We start from the raw sequence: 15,107 nt of genomic DNA on the forward strand, positions 1-15,107 counted from the left end.
ATAAGAAAGATATTTTGAAGGGCACATCTGAACAGCAAGCTAACTTCTTGCAGAAGAAAAAAACTCCAGAGAAGTTTCCCTGGGTACCAGTTTTCAAAAGCCGTATGAATCCCTCTCTAAATGGCACAAATGGTAAAAATATTTTTAATGTAGAAAGATGTTCTTAATGTACAAAGGATATACAGTGTCAGCTAGCTTCTGTAGGCCAATAAGCAAGAAAAGGAAAATTCTGCAGTTCATCTGTAAATAAAGCATGCGACCGTAAAGAGTTAAGCGCTTTTTAAATGCAACCAAAATTCGGCACCAACAGACCTGCTTAAGAGAAAGCAATCATTCTGTATGGGCTTAATTGCACACAGAGATACATCATTTTCTACTATAAGTAAGTTAAATGCAGTTGATAATAGTGGAACTGTATTGATGCTCATCCATTTCTTTTCCCTCTCCCATATTTTGGAAGAACTGCATAGTATTCTATGCTGTTCGGCATTTTAAGGGCTTTTTAAAAAGTTGAAAAATCTGAAAAAATGAAGTTGAAAATAGGAAAAAGCTGACATTTTATTATTTTATTATATACTCTTGTTTGATAAGAAATCTGACATGATTATAGAAAATAACATTCTAAGTCATACAAACATTTTACAATTACAACTTATCATCTGTATTTAAAGAAAACAGCAGCATAAGCCCATCAGAAGGCTAATGTAATTTTAATGTACCTCTGCATATGTTCTGTTATTCTGGTTTACAAAGCCATATTAGGTGCAGAAGGAAGAAGGGCTTTTTTTATGGGTTAGGCTTTAAAGTAGTAAATAAGCAACATGGAGAGGCGAGTCAATAGGTGAGGAGAATTAGACAATGATACCAATTACACTCACTTGCCTTCTATAAGAGCTTGCTATGTAGTTAAAGTGCCAGCATAGTGTCTATCATTTTAAATATCACAATGTTCACACAGATAATACACAGAAATAGGCAGGCTTGCATTTACTACACCCCATTTTTAATAAAAAACACTTCTCATAAACAGATTATTTCCAACTCTTTTGCATAGCCTTGTATGAAAACACTTACAATCTTTGCTTTTACACGCAACCTTATATAATGAACGTACTAGAATTGCATGGCAACACTTAAAAATCCACATAACTAAAATTTCAGTTTCTAAATTATCTAAAGTAATTTTTTGCAGTGCCTCAGTCTTGCTGCCTAGTAAGTTGATTAGAATTCAAATACTATAGAAATAACGCTTCAAAGAAAACCGATCAAGTGCCATTTACAAAGGTACAAAATATACAGCAAAGTTAACCTCTCATTAAATAAAATATACAGATTAGCTGATGTTCCAAATCATTAGCTAACACCTTATTTTAAGGGATAAACTTCCAGGGAGCTTTTCCTCCCCAATATAGGAGAATTATACAACAGTTCCTTTCCCTGTATGCTTGTGCAATGAGTCACATTCATTTTAACTGCTGATAATAAAGGACTGAGTTGATCATTCTGCATAGTGAGGGCCAAAACCGATCCCTGGTGGAACCGCAGTAAAGTCAACGGGAAACCCTAGACATCCGTCGCACCTAAGGTATCACAGCTTATTTAAATATTTATAGCAATAATGCCAATCATTATCACTGTGGTGGCTGTTAAATCTCCGCGAGAATTCTCCTGTAATCTAGCAATCAACGTACCATTAAAATAAAGTGTTGCCAACATACTGCGCGTTCGCTCTTGTTGTTAAAATAGTGAGCTATGAAAACTGCCTACTTATTCTTAAACTGATCTCCCTGAAAATAAATGAGTTTTAGAAAAAATAACATGTTCCCACTTAAACCAGCCATTTGTAATTTAACAGTTTGGAATGAATGGTAAGTGCTTGTATGTTAGGTTAGCAAACAGGTATAACACCAGCTACAATTACAGCAGTGTCGCATCCCTGATGTTTACTCTTGGTCCAGGCGTATATTAACCATGGCAAAGCATCGGCCTATGCTCTGAAAGAATGGTACGACGAAAACATCTGTCAGGCTCTTCCATATAGTTTGCACTGAAGGCAAGACCATGAGACAGGTTTTCACGAAAGGCACCACAATCCTGTAAACGAGAAAATGGAAGATTTGAAGATTGCTGCTGCTGTAGCACGGGGAAGTCAGGATAACCAAACACAAGTGCGAGATCTTACGGAAGAGGAAGTGGTTTTATTACTCTAAATCTCTAAGCAAGTTGGTTTTACACTCTCGCACTCATTCTCCATCAATTTTGTTTGCTCACAGCCTCACACCTGCACACGCAGAAGCACTGTGATGCACGCGGTCCTTGGCCAGGATCACTTGTGTGCAACACCGGGGATAGGGGACACCAGTTTTCTTTTCATCATCTCTCTGCCCCTTAACTGGCAATGCTGAGCTAATTTTTGGACATGCCTTTTACGGGGTGAACTGTTGCTGTTCTCTCCCTGCTGCTGGAAGGGCTGGTGTACGGGATACCTTGCTGCCACCCCACTGTGGCTGAAGAGCAATGTCGTCCCCTAAGGACTCACCTGCACTGTGGGCATATCCGGGTGTGGGTCTTCGGGGCTTGACAGAAACAACACGTTCCCCAGTTGGATCGACTGGGAACAGCACTCTTTACGATCTGTTCTGGCTCTGCTGTCTCTTTGGGTGTTTCTTTTATCCCCCCCTCTCTCCCACACACAAATGCACGGGCACACACGCACATCGCCATTCCTGCCTCCCTCCTACCGATCTCACATCGCTGTTACAAGTTGCTACAATAAAACAGAAACAGTAAAGCAATATCCGGGCACATTGGATTACTATAGCACCGAGACATGCCAAGCCTCAGAAAAATGGGATCTTGCCGATACTGTAAAGTTTTTCATTTGTGGGTGAGAAACTAAGGTGGAATGAGGTCAAAAGTCCTGGTCAGGGGAAAGATCTTTTTATTCACTCAGGGTGCACACTACTCCAAAGCAACGTCATTAGGGGTGGCTTACGCCAAGCACACAGGCAACGGAGGCGAGCCAGAAGTGCACGTGTGGGCGGCTCGTGAGAGCCCGCAGATACATGATAACTGACCATGCTATTTTAAGTTATTCTCCTGTTTTAATCATTTACTGACCAAAACCCCTGGTCATTTCACTAAGCTGGATGTTTTTATTTGGGTGCAGACAAATTAAATGTATAAATAGTTTAAGTAATACTGAAGTGGTACTAGAGCAAGGTTCTAAAAAATCTCTGTGCCATATATAACGCATTTATTTCCTAAATTAGGTAGAAGAAGCTATAGATTCTCTTGATAAAGATAATAAACTCTGTTCTAGTTTGCTGCTGCATTCAAAACTTAGGATCCTACTCTTATGTCCACATAATTCCATTGCAGAACTCTTACTGACTGTGGTTGGAATGACAGAAAATATTTAATTTACTGTTTCATCATAGGTCTGAAAAACATGTAAGTATTGTGTATTTCCAATGAGTACTGCTCAGAATAACAAAGTAGAAAAAAACATTATACGTTTAAAAAAAGTTGAAGCTTAGAAATATAAAGAGTCAAAATGAATTATTTTCAGTGTTTGTCTAACCGGATTTTCAGCTTTTATCAAACAATGCAAGCCACATACTAGTATGTCTATGCTGCACTCTAAGCTAACCCAGATGGATTTAAACAAGAATAGTTTTTCTAAAACCTTCTCTTCTTTTGTCTCTGCTGAAACCACTAGTAATATACACACCATATAGAACTGTGAGCGTTACTGGAATAATGCGTCTCTAGTTTTAAACTGAACTCGGTAAACTATGTGTTTTATAACCACCTATAATATCACTGCATATAGAATAGATAATTTCTAGAGAATAAAATCAGGGCTTCACATGTTAGTATACAGCTGATAAACATCAGTAAAGCAAAGGGAAAAAAATTTCTCCAAGCAACATAGGGAAAACACCAGAAATGGCTACTCAGCTTGTGTTGACTTCACCTCTTTTCCATTTCAGTTAGTTGATAAAGGCTATGTCACTGCTCCTTTGCTGCCATCTAAAATTAATTTGGCCTGCATTTTTTTTTTAAATCTAACTGAATTGCAGAGAAGCAGAAAAGCCTACATTTCTATTGGACCCTCTGTCGATAGGATCACACAACATACACACTAACCAAATATCACACTATGCAAAAGTTTCACGGAAAGATGTAGTGAATCACCAGGATGTCATTAGGGAAGGCTGGAAAAGCAGTGATCATACTACTTGCAACTGCTGTAGAGGTCATTCACACAGTACCAGAACTCAACCTCTCTTGATAATGTTAAACGCAATAAACAAAAAAATGTTTTGGCAATGTTTTATAATCTTTTAACATTTGCTATCCAATTTTATGGTAAACACATGTGAAAAACAATGTAAGGTATCTCCATAGGAGGATATGTGAAACATGCTGGCAACCAAAGCTATTTAATGTAAGTAACTTTCAATCTTAAAATAAAAGTCAGTCTACTTAGACAACAATTACTCAAACACCTTTCCTCAGAGAAGAAAATCTGTTACACCCAAGAGAGCACTAAAAAGTATTTTCTAACTTTTAAAATATGTGTGTCTATATATGTATCTACATGTATATAAGTACACATCCTGTTCTGTATAGGATATGTTATCCTACTGTGTGGCATTTCCAAATTATTAGAGGGTGTGATGTGCCTTCCGTAGAGTGACCAGGCACACTTAAAAAATAAATAACCAAGCGCCATTAGAAGCTATGTATTTGTTTTTGTGACCTGTCAACTAAATATTAACATATACATCCTTTACTCACAACGCTGTGGGTTTACCCCAGTCTCCACTTCTATTCACAGAGACAGTAACTGCTCGCTTGAGTAATGTCTAACAGTGGAAGTCGAGTCGGCGTATCAACATTTACTGCAATATCGGTACTACTTGTGTTACCACTTGGTACAGCACCGGGAAGAAAACCAAAGCTATGCTGAATTTAGTACCCAAGCTGAAGCATAGCCAAGGTATTTCAACTACCTACATGACCTCTCATTGAATCTTGCTATGCATGTATATCATAAAATACCCATCCGTTCCCTAAGTATTAGGAATCACCTCATTTGAGAACTGTTGAACTGAAAAGACCAAATCACCCTGTTTGTTCCATCCTATCCTATATTCTCTTCTGTCTGTTCAAGGCATGACATCTAAAAAGTTATACCCATCAACCTTTCTCACTTTTGCTCGCATTACTTTTTTTCTGCTAATCTGTGAGGGAACACTGTCAAGAACCAAATGCCTCTTGGAAATGGCAGAGCACAATTTAATTCTCACTCACAAGGGCATTTTCAGTTTCTCAGGAAGCAGCTCAACTTTTCACAGGCTTGCGCAATGTGTTTGGAGGAATGATTCACTATTAATTCAGATCCCTGATTCAAAGTGAAGAATCACGTCTTCTCCTGTGAAGTTATTCAAAATGGATCTTCAGACATGTCTTAATGCTATTTTTCAAATACTATACTACTCAGTGGTTAAATTACCTAATTCCAAGTTCGCACATGCACCACATCATGACTTTGAATTAAAAGTCTTGTGTGGCTCTACAATACAAGCAAGGACTGTGAATGGATGGCTAAATATTAGCTAGCAGTTGCAGAGCTTCATGTAGAGTCCCATTAACCCTTGGGGTATTCATGAGTGAGCCAAGAGATAACCACCCAAGTCTTCCAGGATCCATACATAGTATATGAAGTACATTAACACCACACATTATATATCCCAGGACCTGGATAGACTGAAAAAGATAAAAAGGAAGCAAGACAACATCCACTTACTTCCTCTTCAGAAGCCAAGGGATATATACTGGACATGAATGAACAGGCATCAAAGCAACACCAGATCATAAGGTGGGTCTTCATGGCATAGCTGTACTGTAATTTCTTTTCATTTCAGACAGCCAGTTGGGAGATGGTTTGGGGGTTGAGTATGATAGCAATAAGTTGTGTAAATGGAGTTGTGGAGAAAGAGGCAAGAGATGATGCATGTCCAAACCTACTTCTCTACGTGTAAGTCCCTGGTTACATTTTAGCGTTGTGGATGGAAGTTCAAGCCAAGAGGAGCTCTGAGTACCTGATGCTCCGGCTGATGACCAGAACATAAAGCTGGCTGAGTCCTTGTGCTTTGGAGCCCATCTCAGACCCAAGACCCAAGCTATGGATCCTCAAACGAAGCATTGATTCTCAGCATAAATATACAACATACCAGAGTACTATTCAGACAAGACTACAACAAAGCATATATGAGATTCAAGTGTTAATTTTCAAGAGGTGGCATACCTGTGGCTTGGAACAAGAACCAGTCCCTGGTCTATAATAAAGATCATGATTTTGCATGTGCTGCCTGCAAAACCAGCAGTGTTCTGCTCATGTTCAAAAATCAATAACCTTAACAGCCTCAATCTAAGGACATGTTTAAAAGCTTGCTCAGATATTCAGAGAAAGATGTTAAAACTCAGTTTTGACAGCTTCCACAAGCTGTTGTGAAAATGACAGCCATCGGTAAAGGAGAAGAAATGTGAAGAAGTAGCCTTCCTTGAACCAGCTTGTACGTAGGTCACCAACCTGCTAGCTGGCATAGTTGTAGCCCATCAGTATCTTTTACCAGGTAGTGTAAACTGGACTCTAGCTCAAGCAGCTAATTTGAGAACAGAACCAGAATACATTCCTTCTTTATAGGCAAAAATGAAAATTGAAGTGTATTATTACATACTTCTTACTCAGCTTTCTTTCTGCTTTCCATGAAGTCTCACATCTTTGCTTCCTCCTTTAGCAATCTTTGTGCTGGTGAAAGACAACACCTACTATCAGGTATGAGGGGTGCAATTCATGAGGTGCCCTTGATGCATGAGGAATGCTGAGTCAGACTTTTGTGGATTATTAGCATGCTGACAAAGCTGCAACAACATGTGACAATCGACAGAGCTTTGTGCCTGAGCACTTCCAAAAGTTGTTGAAACACCTTCAAATTTAGCCTCAGGAAAGGCTCCCCTATGACAGATCAACATCATCATCTCACTGGTTTGGATGACGAAAGTGATAAGAATCTGATAAGCCCTCCTGCAGGCAGCCATGTGGGAGGGTGTGCCCGGGGTATTCCCATGAGGTTTCAACAGCTGAAGACAGAGTTATAATGGAATTCCTTTCCTCTCACCCACAAAACAAGGAGTTACTATTTTTTTCAGTCCCAATGGGGCTACATGGGAGCCAGTACCATGTGTTTCGGGTCCCTATGCCTCCACTGACTAATGCCTCTGATATCTGTTGCTCCTACGCTACTCTCTCAAATGCAGAAACATGGAACTCCTTACTCCCAAGAAATCTGGAACATGGAGAGCTGCAGACAAGTTAACTTTGTCTCAGTGTGTTCCACCTTTGTGTTGGAACAAATCCAGCTTGTGGCTGTGGGAAGATGAGAAGTGCTGGCTTTGGACTGTAGCACTGGATGGAGTCCAAGGGGGTGCAGACAGTGCTACCAAGTTATGTGATTCTTTCACACCCATCCCAGGTGCAAGGGAGATCAAAATGAATGCTCACTTCTGTATTGACAATGAACACAGGGAAGGAAAATTAGTTGTTGGGGAAGCACATGTGTTGTGTTCACAGAAAGTCAAGGGAAACTTTTCAAAATTAAGTGCCACATGCAGACAGTCCTATTTCAGATGTACTGAGAACCCTAAGTTCCTGAGAGAGTCACTAGGGACTACTTCGATAAATAGAAACTGACCTCTGAGTCCTGGTTCAGTGAAACTCATGCCTACATATCCAGGCTGTGAAATCCAGATACAAGATCATTCTGAAGCACAAAAACTTATGAGTCTTAATAAACTGGGCATCAGTGAATTCTTCCACAGATATTCCACTGCTGGAAATCTACATGCCCACCAAACCCTTTTGCAGTAACATGGTACAGTACAGCACAGTGACAGCTGACAGACCTGGAAGTCTGGGCACACTATACAATGTTCATCAAAATTTGGGGAGTAGCAGGTGGGCAGCTCTAAACTACATTGCAACTCCTTTAGATATTATGCAAACTTCATGCTCCAAAATTCAAGTTAATCAGTTTTTGAAGTGTCTCATGACAATGTCGTCAACCCAAACTTCCATTCCACTTTTGAAAACTGAAATCTGTGCCCAAAACATTGCAACCACAGGTTCAGACAACCAATATATTCCTATTGCTTTGAGTTTGTTTCCCAGTTTCTGGATTATATTTTGTTTTCCTTAACAACTTCTTCATGATTCCAGTGTTACCCAAGCCAAATGAGACTGCCCAAAACCCACGTATACAGAAAATCCTGGTTTGCAGGAATGACGTTGATAATCTGCATTCATCCCTTCCTCTGCAGCCTGCTGGATTCTTAGTTCTTTCCTCAGCCTCATTCTTTTCCCTGCCTTTCTTCCCTGTCCACAATCACCTGCCTTTCTGGTCTCAAGGTACTCTTTCCTGATATTTTGCCAGTATATTCTGTTTCAAGCACACCAGGTTTGCTGTGACTTGGTGGGCTACTGTATTTGCCTGTGAACCTGCGCCATGGCCAGAAGCAGCTTTCCTGAGCTCAGCAGGGCTTCTTTGCTTAAGGTGGAAGTGCCCTGGGGCACTGCACCTAGAGATGACCATGTACCAGACGCAAGGCAGTCACAGTAGATTTTGTGGCAAGTAGCAAAGAAAGAGCGAGCTGGGCCCTCCAAAGCTTTCTTCAGTCTGTGAGGAAAAAAATCGAAGACGTAACGATACTGAGAAGGTGTCAGGTGTAAGTGATACCTCTGCCCAGGTCTTTCATTTCAAATACACGTTTTAACAACTTAACAACCAGTTTAAAAAAACCAAGCAATTGTTATTATTACTCCAGAAGCCAGCTGAGGCTGGAATGCATTGCAGTAGGTGCCATGCAAATGGTAAAACAGACTTTCTGCCCCAAGGAGCTTACACAGACATGACAGACCGCTGGTAAAAGCAAGGCAGGGAACCGAGTCACAGAGAAAACATTGTTTTCATTTCTCTCCCTTTAAAAATAAAACAGATAATGTAAGTTGATCTGACAACCGGTTGTAAAGACAGTGACCAAGAGTTAGGCACTAACGCTGCAACAGTTCTGCTGAGCTGTCTGCAGAGCCCACACACCGACGAGCAACAACACGCACTTACCAGATGTGCAGACAGCTAAGCACCGCGAAGACGATCCCCACAACCAGGGCCAGCGGTATGGCAAGGACCAGAGTCAGGAGCTTGTAGATCAGGTACTTGCTGAGCTCAAAGAGAGCGTGGCTGCAGATCCAGACTTTGTCGAAGGAGTGGGTTAGCTCGGGCTCCGCGATCACATCCTCGAACCCCAGCTGCAACAAGGAGCGGCTCTGCCGAGCTGGGCGGAGGGGAGACCGCCGGGGACCCCCGCCCGCCGCCGAGCCCGACCCCCGGCCCCGCCCGCCCCGCGGCCCGGCGCAGCTGCTGCCGGGCTGGGCGCCCCCGCCGCGGGCCGGCTCGCACCTGGAGGTGGGCGTTCAGCCCCTGGGGGTCGCGGTCCAGCTCGTCCTCCGCGCACTTCTCCGCCTCCGAGAGCGCGGGGCCGCCGCTCCGCGGGAGGCTGTCGTCGTCCATGAAGATGCGGGTGTCCGCCTTCTCCGTCTCCAGCCCCATGGCGCTGCCGCCGCTCCGCGGCTCCCGGCCCGGCCCGGCCCTGCCCTGCCCCGTCCGCTACCGCGGCCCCGCCGGGGTGGGGCGGAGCGGGGCTGCCCGGGACACGCCCCGCCGGCCGCGCCGCCGCCGCCGCAGCCGGGAGCTCCCCGGGTCGGGAGTCGGGGTGAGCGCCGCGGGGCAGCGAGGGACCTGCCGCCCGAAGCGGCTGCTAGCAGCCCCCCCGCCCCTCGGCTCGGCGGCCGCTGTATGGTCGGGACTTGCCGGCGGGCTCCCCCGCCAGCTGTCCGCGGGGTTTCCCCGTTCATCTGAAGCCCCCGGCCGGCAGGCCCCGCGCTGCGGCCTCACGCCTGACTGAAACCTGCCGGAGCAAGCGTTTGTGGCGTTGCAACAGCAGGCAGCCGGGAAAGTTGAGGCGGTTGTGCGTTGGGCCGTATCTGCTGCCCTCTTCCCAGCCGTAGGGAGTACGTGGAAGAGAAGGGGGGAAGAAAGGTGTGTTGCCGCTGCCCACCAAGGTTCCCATGTCCAGCCCCACCGCTCTGTCACACTTCAACATTACTTGGCTCATACTCGCTAAACTGCCTAGTTGTTGCCGCAATAAAATAATGCATCCATCATTACAAGCTATTATTGTGCCCTCCTTGGATTTTAGCTTCAGTTCATGCAAATTATTTCCCCTGTTTTATTTGAGAACATGTTTTAAGCCTAAGAGCGATCTATACAGAAGTGAGCAAATTTCTATAACGACTGCTAAAAGTGTTCGATAATATTGATAGCGTGAGCTCATGAGCTGTCAGGAATACATTCCTGCTGCACTCAATAACCACGATCACCATCACTCTCAGAAAGAGAAGTGACATTACTAATCAATCATCCAGGCTTGTTAAATTAGGAAGAAGCGGGTACTGGTAATTTTCTTTAATTTTCACCACTGCATTAAATTAAGAATCGCTTTAATCTTCGAGAAGCTCACAGGAAAGTGATATAAAAATAACTATGCAAGGTTTGGGTAGGAAATCACCTAATACAATGCTCTGGACCATATCGCATTGTTCTTGACCGGATAACTTCTGCAGAAAAGCTTCACATCTATGTGTAACTCATGTTGATGTTTTCTCTCCCACACTGATGAGTTTAGTGATACTGGTGTCACATAATTGGTTTGGATCCAGCAACTTAGCTGTGGTTCATTAAGTATAAAAGCCTGCAAATACAACTTTACAACAGGTTCAAATGCAAGCAAAGAACCAGCATGATGACTCAAGATATACTTATGAGCTGCAGTTCTCCCCTCCCCAATTCCTCTTTGTTCCGTGAGTGGGAGGAATAAAAAGGCCAATTGACACATTTGAGGTTCGGACCCACCCTTCAGGGTGCTTCTGTCCAGCAACTATTATTTTTTAGCCTATAGGCATGGGGAGCTGAGTGCAGCCCAAAGGCATTCAGCAGGCTTCTGGTGGCTGCTTGGGACAGGCACAGGGTTTGGGTTTGGTGCTGCTGAAAAGCAAGGTAGGAGCAAGCAGAGGATCCCAAACTAACCCCTTGGCTCCTGAAGTCAGAGCATACTGGTTTATGGCAGCTACTTTCTACCTTCCACCTCACTAGAGGCATGGATGGGGTGCATGTGCACAACCAGGGAGCTGCTTTTGAACAGATTTACCCATTTCCCTACCACTCCTGCTACATCTCACTCTACCAACCAGCTGGAGCAGCAAGTCCATAGCTCCACATGCTCAGCTCCAGCTTTGCTAAAAGCTAGGGGGTGGTTCTTCTTGCAAGGTCGCCCAAATCACAGTCTGCCTTTGGAGAGTGGTCTTGCAGTATCAGCCCCCTTTATAAAAAAAACAAATAGCACTTTTTGTTAATGATCATGTTTTTTGAGATCTGCTAACGTAATAGCTGATGTTGATGTCTGTCAAGACAGCACGGTGGAAAATGAAGAGTTTTCCTTTGTAATCTCTGAGGATTTGAGGATTTGAAATAAAGTGGTGATGCAATTGCCCCTGAAAGAATAATATTTTTCATGAAAAGCCTGTTTAAAAGCAATAAAAGCTCAAGGCTGTAGACGACTTGGAATGTTGTTTATTAAGAACCCCTTAAAACATGCTGTTTTCAATAACTCTGGTAGTTATTTTGGAAATGATTTGTATATGAATTATCAAGTGAGGCTGATGGCAAAGCCTGAGCAGTGTCAAGCTCTGATCTCTGACTTTTCTGGCAAATGTACAGAAAACAAGGAGGCATATACAGTGTTCAGTAGGGGGGAGTTTTCCAGTTTCCCTCCCCAGAGCTGCCAGGCTCAGCTTTCTGCCAGCATGGCTGTACAGAACAGTTTGAAAGACAAAAGTAAGGGTAGAGAGCAATGACCACAAACACGGTGGAAATCTTCTCCAGTCTTATATACTGTTCTGTAACATCCTTTGGACAGATATGTTTTTTTAAATCTCTGTGTAGGTAACAACCAAAGAATTATATCATGTGACACCAAACGTGTGTGTGCGCGTGTGTGTGTGTTTCCACACTTTGGCCCAGGTGTAGTTCTTTATGGTGCTAAACTCATGCTTGAAGGTCCCATCAGCTATTGAGGAGCTAAAATGTCTCTCTATTTTCTAAGCATTATGCATTTTGCTGCTGTATTTTTAACAAGTGGAAGGTGAAATTGTTCATTATTACAACTTCTTTGTATTAGAATAGTCTCTGAGAACTTACTGCAGTACAGAGTGCACAAACATTGAACAACAAGTAGTCTCTCAAGGAGTTTGCGATTGAAGCTGTAGGCCTGGGATGACCGATGGATGCAGACATATAGATGGGGCATCCCAGGAAACAAGCAAGGCCGTGGTAAGCTCTGTAGTTTTATTATTGTGTTTTCATACACATTATTGGAAGGGGAGTTTTAAGAATTGGTTTAGAGAAGGATTATGAAGACGCGTCTTGCACGTTCACAGCAATTCCTCTGAGGCGTGAAATGCAGCCTAAGGGGAAACAGCTCAGCTCACACGTGATTTTTGGAAGAGGGAAGTTCTCTGTGAAAAAGTTTTCGTATTTGTCAGTGGCAAAGAATGGGTTGAGTCAGTTACATTCAGACTCTAACCAATGTGTAATTTTATTGAGAAATATGGAATCAATTCAACATTTGTTTTATAAGGATGTTCCTGTTTAAGCTTTGAGCATTACTTTGGTTATTGTAGTGCTTTATATACAGATAGAAACTGTCTTTCCTGACCATGGCAAGGATGTCAGCTATATGTGTTTTGGCAAAAGCTTTCACAATTATACTTTGCATTTGAGAAAGCTCCCCAGTCGTTGCAACAAGACTGTGGATAATGGCCAGTTGGGCCTCATCTATTCTGTTTTGCTTGTCTGGATGAGTTTGATTCTCAGGGTGTTCTTTTCCTCTTTCCCCTCTCCCTTTTATAAATTATTTCTAACCTGATCTAAAGTTATCATATCATGATTATCATATACATAGCAATTTACATTTTCAAAGAGATAAAGGACAAGGAATCCTATTAATTTCTCTTGTAATTTCATTGGAGTTTTAACAGAAGTGTACTTCAAATATGTTATTTTCTTTTCAAGATCAGTATTGAAAATCTTAATGATTTCAGAGGAGCTGTGAGGAGAGCTCATATCTCTATGATGTATCTGGGGAATTTTTATTACTACCATTTCACAGATGGACTACTGGGATACAAAATGTCAGATGGGCTCTAAATATTTGTGTACATTAGGAGTGAGGTGTAAAAATGGTGGTTGCAGCCCTCACCTGGCCATGTGGCGAGGGCGGAAGGGAGAGGCACCTGCAGAGCTGAGAATTCAAGAAGTGAACCAGGCAGTGTTAGTGGAGGGGTTACAACCCTTTTTCCCAGTTTTCCTTCTGATAAATGTGTGCCTGGGTGTAAAACCATATGAAGGAAGCAGGTGTAGTGAACTGAGAAATTTGGGTGGCATTCAGGGATATGCAAGATGCGTTAAAATGAGGCAAAACTTGAAGGATCTTGGAGATTAAAGATATGGATTAGAATCTAGATTTTCTTGTTTTCACAGTGGGCAGATTAAATATTCAGATTTGACACATATAGAGAGGTTTAAGCTGCAAACTCCAACACGTTGTCTTGATGTAGCCATATCTGTATAAGTGTCCTGGTTTCGGCTGGGATAGAGTTAAATTTCTTCCTAGTGCTGTGTTTTGGATTTAGTGTGAGAAGAATGTTGATAACACACTGATGTTTTCAGTTGTTGCTAAGTACCCTGGCTAGCAGGGCTAGTCAAGGACATTCAGCCTCCATGCTCTGGAAGAGGCTGGGAGGGAGCATAGCCGGGCCCAGCTGGCCAATGGGGTATTCCATACCATGTGACATCATGCTCAGTATATGAATGGTAGGTGTGATCCAGGAAGTAGCGATTACTACTTGGTTATCAGTTAGCGTGGGTGGTGAGCAATGGCATTGTGCCTCACTTGTTTTGTATATTCTATTATTTTTTTTTTCCTTTCCCCTTTTCTGTTCTATTAAACTGTCTTTATCTCAACCCATAAGTTTTTCTCACTCTTACTCTTCCGATTCTCTCCCCGTCCCACTGGGCGGGGGGCAGGGAGTGAGTGAGCGGCTGTGTGGTGTTTGGCTGCCTGCCGGGTTAAACCATGACAATAAGCAAAAAAAAAAAAAAAATTAAATAAAATCACTTGTTTGAAGAATGTACATAAGAAAAGCTGATGGGAGACTTTTGGAAAAAGTGGGTGCATCATATCTGTGCTAATTTGTCACCACTGAAGCAGTGACTCTTGACTTGTTCCATGAAAAGGGATAATTAGGTCCTGTCTCTGTGTATGGAAAGTCCCTTGCTCTCAGTCCCTTGCTTTTCTTGTAGTTTTCTGCCTTGTGGAGTGTAAAATTCACAGTTTTTGGTGATCAATCAGTGTAAACAAATGTAAGCCACAGCTAAACATTTATATTTATTTTGCCAAATTATATCCAATGCTGCTGAATTTAAGGCAAAATCTTCTATGAAGACTGGTTTTACATGTGTCAGGGTGAAAGCTGTTTAGAGAGTCAGAGTAGACATGGCACGATAAATGCGTTCAAGTGAAAAACTGATTGTAGAAATGATTTCAGGATTTTCTGGATCCCTTTTAGCCAAGCTAGGTTAGTGGTAATAGAGATGTTTATAGTAGCTTTCAGCATAGCCTCTGATTTCTAATATGAGAAAGGAAGAAAGGAAGTACTCCCATGAGGTCTCCTGAGTTACTGTTTTGGTGATTTACTAGTTAGTGCTCAAATGGTCTCCAGTGAGGGGGTGAGAGAGTTTGCTGCTTAATACCGACAATGGGAATACAGCTCCTCGTGGGCAGATGGAGAGCGTGGGGAATAGCAAAGGGGCTGGGCTCAGACATTTTTAGATCTTTCTTTCTTCTTTTCTTCAATCAGT

General features: G+C 42.6%; 1 protein-coding gene across 1 annotated transcript; it reads right to left on the reverse strand.

Moving 5' to 3' along the window:
• Nucleotides 1-544: 544 nt before the first annotated feature.
• CAV2 (caveolin 2) lies at nt 545-9,736 on the reverse strand. Its single transcript, XM_075151747.1, has 3 exons — nt 9,531-9,736; nt 9,192-9,379; nt 545-2,094 (listed from the first exon to the last, which is right to left on the reverse strand). The coding sequence occupies exons 1-3, from the start codon at nt 9,678-9,680 to the stop codon at nt 1,944-1,946; spliced, it is 489 nt and encodes a 162-aa protein (XP_075007848.1). The 5' UTR covers nt 9,681-9,736; the 3' UTR covers nt 545-1,943.
• Nucleotides 9,737-15,107: the final 5,371 nt, after the last annotated feature.

Source organism: Calonectris borealis, chromosome 1, assembly GCF_964195595.1.
Source record: "Calonectris borealis chromosome 1, bCalBor7.hap1.2, whole genome shotgun sequence".
NCBI lineage: Eukaryota > Metazoa > Chordata > Aves > Procellariiformes > Procellariidae > Calonectris > Calonectris borealis.

Coding starts and splice junctions, on each gene's coding strand:
- CAV2 (XM_075151747.1), bottom strand. CDS start 9,680: ATGGGGCTGGAGACGGAGAAGGCGGACACCCGCATCTTCATGGACGAC. Junction 9,380..9,530: donor GGCTGAACGCCCACCTCCAG/GTGCGAGCCGGC, acceptor TCCTTGTTGCAG/CTGGGGTTCGAGGATGTGAT. Junction 2,095..9,191: donor CTTAGCTGTCTGCACATCTG/GTAAGTGCGTGT, acceptor TCTCGTTTACAG/GATTGTGGTGCCTTTCGTGA.